The 8622-nt window shown below is 38.0% G+C and overlaps 1 protein-coding gene across 1 annotated transcript in view; it reads right to left on the bottom strand.

The window, feature by feature from the left end:
- cbwd1.1.L (COBW domain containing 1, gene 1 L homeolog) overlaps nt 1-3723 on the bottom strand; it is a 9925-nt gene extending 6202 nt beyond the window's left edge. Inside the window, exons 1-2 of the mRNA XM_018258606.2 lie at nt 3043-3723; nt 428-1403 (exon numbers count right to left, since the gene is read on the bottom strand). Of these exons, the coding sequence (XP_018114095.1) occupies nt 428-1376 (949 nt within the window). The 5' untranslated portion in view covers nt 1377-1403; nt 3043-3723. The remainder of the gene's footprint in view (nt 1-427; nt 1404-3042) is intronic.
- Nucleotides 3724-8622: the final 4899 nt, after the last annotated feature.

Here is an 8622-nt window from a genome sequence, read left to right as displayed (position 1 = left end):
TGAAATTGAGTGTTTGTTGAATGCAAGAAGGAGAAAGAGAGTAGAAGGGAACGTGTGGGTTATAGTGTGCCCTGAAAGTCAGTTTAGTTTATAATATAAACAACATACATGGCCAAATATATGTGTTTTGATGATGTTGCTTTGTTTGGGCTTATTTATGTACTTATTTTGATTAAGTATTTTCACCCCACTAATCATGCAATATTTGATGAAGAAGGGTATAGAGTAGTATAATTCTACTACTGAATGAAGCTGCCAGACACCTACTTTTTCCTACCCCCACTTATTTTTTCTCTCTCAATTGTCGTGCATTCACTGCGTGTGATGTTATCTACCAAGGGAAGTAAATGGCATTGTCCATTATAACTGATATTATAGAATAAAGAGAAAGATTTAAAAAAAAAAAAAAAAAGTGCAGATTTTTTACCATTATAGAGGATAGTAATCATGCAGGGTGCCCAGCACGTGTAGAACACAATGACAACAGGAACAAGTACTCTAGATGCAGCATCTCCCTTACGTAGGCCTTTGTCTCCTATGTCCCTATTCAGGCTTTTATTAGGTCCAGATTCTCTATTTTGAGCCAGTCTCCCACACACAGTGGGCAAACACAGGCCCTGGCTTTTTGCAGCCCAGCCCACACTCATTCGCCTTCTTTGCTTCCTTGCTACTCGCCAAAGTCTCAGGTTGGCAAAGGTGACAATAGCTGAGCAAGGAAAGAAGATGACAGCAGTGAGTAGAAGAGAGTAGGCAACATTGCTAGCATAGTCGGGGTTGCAGATAAGGGACGCTCGGGAGAAGTAGACCCTTATAAATCTCCCATCAGGGATAGAGATTGGGCAGAGAAAGATGGGTGGCAACAGCCAGGCTGCAGCAATCAACAATTTGACCCGTCGGCGACTCATAACACGACTGTAGTGCAGAGGGAAGAATACTGCCACATAACGTTCCAGGCTTATGGTGGTCAGCGAGTAGATGGAAGAGGCAAACACTGATGAGTTTAGAAAAGCCACTATGTGGCAGTAACGGCTAATAGGAGACTCTTCATCGTCCTCTTCGCCAGGTTCCAGGGCAAGACTTCCATATAAGTTGAGAGGCACCACAACCAGAGCTAAAGTAACATCTGTTCCAGTCAATGAGATAAGGATGTAGCGGCTGTTGCTTGACCAGCCAGACACTGATGAGGCAATGACCAGCAATACAAAGGAATTCCCCAGGATGATCAAACAACCTAGAGCTGTAATAATTCCAATCTTCAGAGCGTGATCCCTGCCAGGGAATGACCAGCTTTCTGCCATCTGCTCCTGGTCTGCCCCCATAGTGCTTATATTCCACAGAGAAACATTAGACAAGGCCTTGAGTAGAAGCATTACCATTATGAGAGAAGTTCTGTGTTTTGTGGCCTATAAAAAATAAGACGACACACTAGGTTAAAATCTTTTTTCAAAGGCAGTTTGTCTCACATTAAAAGTTAATTGCAATTGGCAATCACAAAATAACACATGCGCTGCAACCCAAAGAGCCATTAGACTTCAATGAGCCGTGTCCAGGAACTGGAAATTTCCACTAGTCAGTGACAAGTAGAATAAAAATCTCATTGATGGTAAAAATGTGGCGCTGCCTATGTTATACATGTATTGAACAAGTAACACTTTCTATCTGCTTCATTCTTAAAAACCAAAAAAAAAAACGTGCATACTGCATTTATTTGGGGGTCATTTTTTAAAACGTGTGCCTGCTAATGCTAGTCTAATGCGAAGAAAGCATGCAATATTTTTTACTGTACAATTATAAAAAGGAACCTATACACCCAGTACACACAGACCTCAATTCTGATTGGTGGACATGGAACCGCAAGGTATTGTTAAACAAAGGGAGGTGGAATTATGCCTCAACATGGGTTATATTGACAGAGTGGAGTCTCTTTGTGTGTCTTTTTTTGGAGTACCTATTTTTTTTTTTTTTTAAATCACACCACTTTGTCAGCGCAACATACCTAAAATCAAAGTTAGTTGTGGTTCCAAAGTATACATTTTTTAGTCTTTTGTTTAAAAAAATTTTAAGCACCATGTGCCTTACATTATTAAAAACAAATTTTAAAAGCTAAGGTTACATTATTAGAAATGACAATTGAAATTACAAGCTCTGCAAGTGTAGTCCAACTGGTTTACCTCTTAGACAAGAATGAAAGTCTGCCCCATGTAAGAGAATTGTTGTTTTATGTTGGGTATAAAAGGACAACAAAACCAAATTCACCTAGGGCTGAAAAAGTTGTACGCACTTCACAGTGGCTCTAATTGACAACTAGGGGACTAGGAACAGTGCTCCTCTTTTATAAAAAAAAAACCCAAAATGCAACAACCTGGAGGGTACTTTAAATTAAGAGTGCCATCTTTTTTTGTTTTTCCCAGGGATCCTTTGCACACCCCGGGGCTGGCACATTTGCAGTAAAGTCAGAGAAGGTACAAATACTGCACATGTGCCACCCAAGGTATTCAGTTTCCCTTTAAAAATAAACCACTACACTGCACTTCTAGGATGCATGAACATTTGAGGGAATGCTACATTTTTTAAAATTTAAAAGGACTACTGCTAATCAGGCAGTAATCACTTCTAGCACTGTTCTTCTACAGCTCTATGAAAAATAGGGTTCATTGTTTTCTATGGGGCAGGCCAGACGGACTACAGATGTCAGAACACAGCCCCGGTGGGAGATTTTTGAACAATATGACAACTACGACAGGTATTTTATTTCAAACACGTTTTGCTTAAGAACATTTACAGGACATTTGTTTGTTACACATGTATTAGGGATTTTAATAACAAGTGGTTGGGGTGGCTCACAGCTAGCAGTATTTGTGACTCGGCTATAACATCTAATGAATCAAGGCTCTTCCACTTTGCATAAATCATTGCCAGGGAGTTAATTAAATAGGATTTTAGATGTTCTGTGCTCCTTACTACACATACTATGAATCATAATGTTATATTATTCCATCGAGGCTCTTGCTTGTTGTTAAAGTTCATCAAGTAGTTTCTTACCTGAAACCCTAGAGCAGTCTGTATACTGGAGGTGAGGCAGCTGTAGTTAATTGCCTTTTATAGAAAACCTGTAGAGGCAGCAGAGGTCCCAGTGTGCTTCCAAAGGATTTTGAGATTCTTAAAACAAATAAATGAAAATGCTTAACTGTTGCTCTGTAGAAAAGGACTGGTAAGCAGGTTCTTCTTGCTTTAACCACAAGATCTAATGACAGAGCAATGACATATATAAACTCTAAAATGAGCATTCCAGGCACGTTAAACACCCAGCCCCTTCTTGTGTCTGGATTTGGGAAATCCTCAATGAGTGGACAGGTGGGTTGATGAGTGGTTCTAATTCAACTGTCAGTGTTTATAGGTAGGTGTTTCTTAATCCTGTGACCCCACACACTTCATCATATAATCAGGCATGAAATTGTAGTCTGTCAGCATCAAGGCATGGCACATGAACTACCAACTGTTGCAAAAAGTAGTCCAGTAGAAGACAATGGAAACTGCCACCTCATTCCTTCATACAATCTCCAAGCTGAATGGATAATTAGATTCATTAGCTGAATGCTACGTGGCTGTACACAAACCAGTTTTTTTGCCTTGCAGGATCTTGGCTTAATACGTGTTCCCATTTGAGGTGGGAGATGGTATCCTTATTGGTAAGTCTGCTTTAAGGCAAGAAGAGATTCTCCCCAGCTGATGGCGCTCCTAAAGAAAGTGGGATAGAGTTACTCTCATGAGAAGTCTCATGCGTTCCAACAGTATCCATGTTACTTTAAGAACTGTATTTATGTTGTTTTTTTTCTTTAACTGGAGCTTCAGCTTGCGTAAGAGTGTACATAATTTTAGTTTCATGGAGGTGTATGTAATTTCTGCTGTAGGCAGCTCTTTCTAGCTGAAGCAGGAGTGCTCTTGCCTCACATTAAGGCTGCTGGTCACCATAGAATAGCTACTTTATATATTTAACTCGAAAGTATTGGTTTGAAAACATGCCTACATCGCCTATATATTAATTGGTGTTTCCAGCTACGATTGTGATATAATCACAGTCATTTATTTCTGAATCCTGTGTAAATTGGGATTGTGAGATTTTACATGCTGGATGTTATCAATCCCTCCGCTTGCACAGGTAGATAAGGAATATGTGCCATCCTTCACCTTAAAACTCCCTCGTAACAGACTAAAAGAATAGCAACTGAAATTTCTTAGGGATGTACATATTTGAGTTGGTACTGATAGTTGAAATATTGTGCATTCCGTCTGGTAGTATTTATCATTGTGATTCTGTGCTGTTAAAAGTGAAATATGGGTGTGAATGCGTATTTAATATATATATATATATATATATATATATATATATATATATACACACACACAACTTTTTTCATGTATTCTCATAACCTTGGTGTAGTACTTTTAAAGCCAGAATGCTCAGTCAATCAGCCATCTCTGCATGTGTAAGACACGGGGGAGAACTCAAATAGTCAAGTGAAATGAAACTGGATTAAGAAATATTATTATTGTAATTTTTATTAAAAGAACATTAGATTTACAAAAGCCTTACTCCAATATGGTGGTTTTGTATGCTTTTGCACTGGAAATTGGAAGTACCAAATTGGGAGGAAGTTCCCCTCCCCTCTCCTCCCATGTAAACTGCCGGGTGGGATTGTAAAAGGAATTAAAGGGGCTGTATACCCCCCTTTTCAGCATTCGATCATTGAAAAGGGCTTGTGCTGATTATACTATATTTATACTAAATACTATGGTTATTTTATTTTTTCTCTAACAGGGTAAAATCTGAAACTGAAAGCAAAGTAAAATTCTGCTTCCTGTTATCACTGAGCACAATCAAAACAAAACAGCAGTCTACTGAGAACCTCTCTGTGTGAGGAGTTGCTATTAAACAGGCTGCAGTTCTGGGAAGTGAGGAAGTTTGTTTATTCCTCTTTGCCAGTTTTCCACTTCCAATTTAAAATGCTATCATATGTTTTTTATTTAGCCCCTCTCCCCTCTCTTCCAGTCATACAACCTGCTGCCTGGTTGCTAGGGTAAATTGGGACTGTAGCAACCAAATGCTGCCATTTGAGCTGACATGTTAAGTTCAATTTCTCTCAACTTCACAGTTGTTCTTCATTATTTAATCTTTTATCGTTTTTGAGTTATTTGACTTGCTCCTTCCAGCTTTCAAATGATGGCCTCAGTTTTATTGTTACTGTTACGTTTTCTTCCTTAACTACCTATTAAATCTCCCTCCAATTCATATTCTGATCTCTAATTCAAACCCCTGATAAAAAATTTAGTATTGTACAGAAAAGGATGCATTTATTTAATTTAAAGGTCATTGTTTTTAATATGTCAACACTAAAGCAATTTAAGTGCATGAAATAAAAGAAAAGGAGTAAAAGAACAACAATAAGGTTTATTGGCACAGCTATAGCATATTGAATTTATTTGGCATTTATTGACACAAGGAGGAGCATCAACAACACTAGGAGGTGGCATAAACATGTCACTGCTGGACATTCAGTTGCAGGAGTAGAAGGAGGAATAAAGGCGAATTTCACAGAGATCAAAAGGAATTTAATGACTATCCTACAAAATAGTCTAGTCACAGTGTCCCGCACAGCCTGGTGTCCCAGCATGATCATGTGGCATCTCCAAGAGCCCGCCGTTGGCCTTGCTAGGCTTCATTTCCACAATTTTACATCTACAATTGAAGTGGAAAGCAAAAAGCACTCCCCTTTCATAAAGGGGTGGTTCACCTTTTAGTATGTTCTAGAATGGATAATTCTAAGCAACTTTTAAATTGGCCTATATTTTTTCTTTTTTCTAGTTTTTTTTTTTTTTTCTTCTGATTCTTTCCAGCTTTCAAATGGGAGTCACTGAACCCATTTAAAAACAAATGCTCTGTAAGGCTACACATTTAGGGGCCGATTCACTAACTTCGAGTGAAGGATTCGAAGTAAAAAAACTTCGAATTTCAAAGTGTTTTTTGGGCTACTTCGACCATCGAATGGGCTACTTCGACCTTCGACTACGAATCGAAGGATTCAAACTACAAATCGTTCGACTATTCGATAGTCGAAGTACTGTCTCTTTAAGAAAAAACTTCGACCCCCTAGTTCGCCATCTAAAAGCTACCGAAGTCAATGTTAGCCTATGGGGAAGGTCCCCATAGGCTTTCCTAAGTTTTTTTTTGGTCGAAAGGATAATCCTTTGATCGTTGGATTAAAATCGTTCGATTCGAAGGATTTAATCCTTCGATCGAAATATTTGCGCTAAAATCCTTCGACTTCGATATTCGAAGTCGAAGGATTTTAATTCCCAGTCGAATATCGAGGGTTAATTAACCCTTGATATTCGACCCTTGGTGAATCGGCCCCTAATTGTTATTGCTTCTTTTTATTATTCATCGTTCTTTTCAGCCCCTATTCATATTCCAGTCTCTTATTCAAATCAATGTATGGTTGCTAGGATAATTTTGGCCCTAGAAAACAGATTGTCGACTGCAAACTATAGAGCTGCTGAATAAAAAATTAAATAGCTCAAAAACCACAAATAATACAAAATTGAGACCAATTGCAAATTGTCTCGGAATATTACTCTCTGTATCATACTAAAAGTTAATTTACAGGTGAACAACCCCTTTAAAGGGTTGTTATAGGTGAAGGACAAGGTTGATGTGGTTAATTTTGGGCCAGAACCAAATCTCCTAACCTAGTACTGGACCTTTTAAGTTCTGGCATATTCTCGTGGGGTCATGTTGGGATCATTACCTGGACAGATTAGTCTGCACTTTAAGCAAATTCCAGCACTTTAGCAGGGTTCAGATTTGGTTTGGATGAATACTTAAAGTCATGTGACTAGACAACTGATTGTAATTCAATTTGCTTCCCAGATAATGCAGTTTTATTAATATTGTGCTTGAATATGTAATTTAGCTTTCAGATTTCGTTTGATACCTGGCAAGATGTTTTGTGGAGGATTCAGTATTCAACTAAATCCCGAAATTATGGATTAAATCGTAGCATTGACCATCTATTGTTAAACAGCCCTGCATATGGTGTTCTAGCCCCAGGAGCTATAACACTATTTATTACTCTGTGCTAAGTAAAGGTCCTACAAAACAATATAAAACATTTTACACCTAAAATAAATTAATGGTTAGTTAATTAGCAACTGGAAAAATATATTAGTGCAATAACTGATAGAGGTTTCTATGTGTCAAAAGGCTTCCTGGGAGTAATACTTCAATAACAGGTGGGCTGCAGGATGAACATCCCTGAGTCAATCAGATTTCTCTCCAGTTGGGAGTCCATAATTCCTGCATTCATCCTCACTAACTGGTTGTGCCAAGTTCTGTTGCCTGTGGCTAAAACAGATTTAATCATTCATTATTATAGCATTAGAACTTATTGTGATTCCCAGGGTTCATTTGGTTACACATTTAGTGGATTATGCCATGTTATCCAAGATTTGGTCAATCATTTACAATTAGTAAGGTTACTACTGAAAACAGAATGTTTCTGAAAATGACAAATATTCACCAGACGTCATACGCACTGTCCGCAGGTTCCCTATTAGAAAGCAGCTTTTACCTCGAGGGTGATTTTGAACCCTTCTGATATATGCTACTCAGCAAGGCTTAATATTGATGTTCAGGGTTTTGGAATGACTGGGCACCCTACAGTCTGCTCTATAAGTAAAAATATATTTATTTAAGGAAAATAAAAATAATTTTGATTTGAATTGGCAAATCACATACTGTAGTGGTACACGAGGTTGGACTGTGCCGCTCCCCATGGGAACTCTTCACGCCGAGAAAAGCAGGTACATGCTGGTGAGAAAGGGGGTCAGGGGGTTCTGGTAGCACACTACTTTGAGAGTTACTGCAATTATATTGGAATTATAGGAAAAAATACTGTACTCTCGTTTAAAATAAGGCAGATACCACTGGATATTTTTTGCTTTGTGGCTTACACAAGCCCAACAGACACCTCAATTTGTTTTGGTTCACCTTTAAGTTGGCTTTTAGTGTGTTATTGAATGGCTAAATCTTAGCAATTTTTCAATTGCCCTTTTTTGTACTTTCTGTATTATTTGCCTTCTTCTGACTGAATAAAAATCCAAATAACTAAAAAATTGTCTCAGAATATCACTCTCTACATCAAAAGGTAGACAACCCCTTTAATATTCCTTGTGCTGAATTCTAATAACCTGTGTTCATAATGCACCACCGTGTCGTACAGTCTGTACAATTTAGGGATGTATACATCGCACAATAATGACTTATACAGGGAATAAAGAGAGTACTTTAAAGAGTATCATGACTAAACCAAGGCAGGTGTATGAGACACAATATGACATTACTTTACTTACCCTTATATATATATAGTGAATAAAGTACTCCTCTTGTAAATTATAAGGATATTATAAGTTACAGAGTAGTTTCATGACCATATAAAAACATGAGGCCGAAGGCCGAGTGTTTTTGTACAGGTCATGGAACTCCGAGGTAACTTCTAATATTTTGCAACTGGGGGTACTTTATTTATTATAATACACAAGTTTCAGTGACATGTGACAGAAATT

The sequence above is a fragment of the Xenopus laevis genome, chromosome 1L (genome assembly GCF_017654675.1).
Source record: "Xenopus laevis strain J_2021 chromosome 1L, Xenopus_laevis_v10.1, whole genome shotgun sequence".
In the NCBI taxonomy this organism is placed as follows: Eukaryota; Metazoa; Chordata; class Amphibia; order Anura; family Pipidae; genus Xenopus; species Xenopus laevis.
This window is presented reverse-complemented; position numbering and strand designations above follow the sequence as displayed.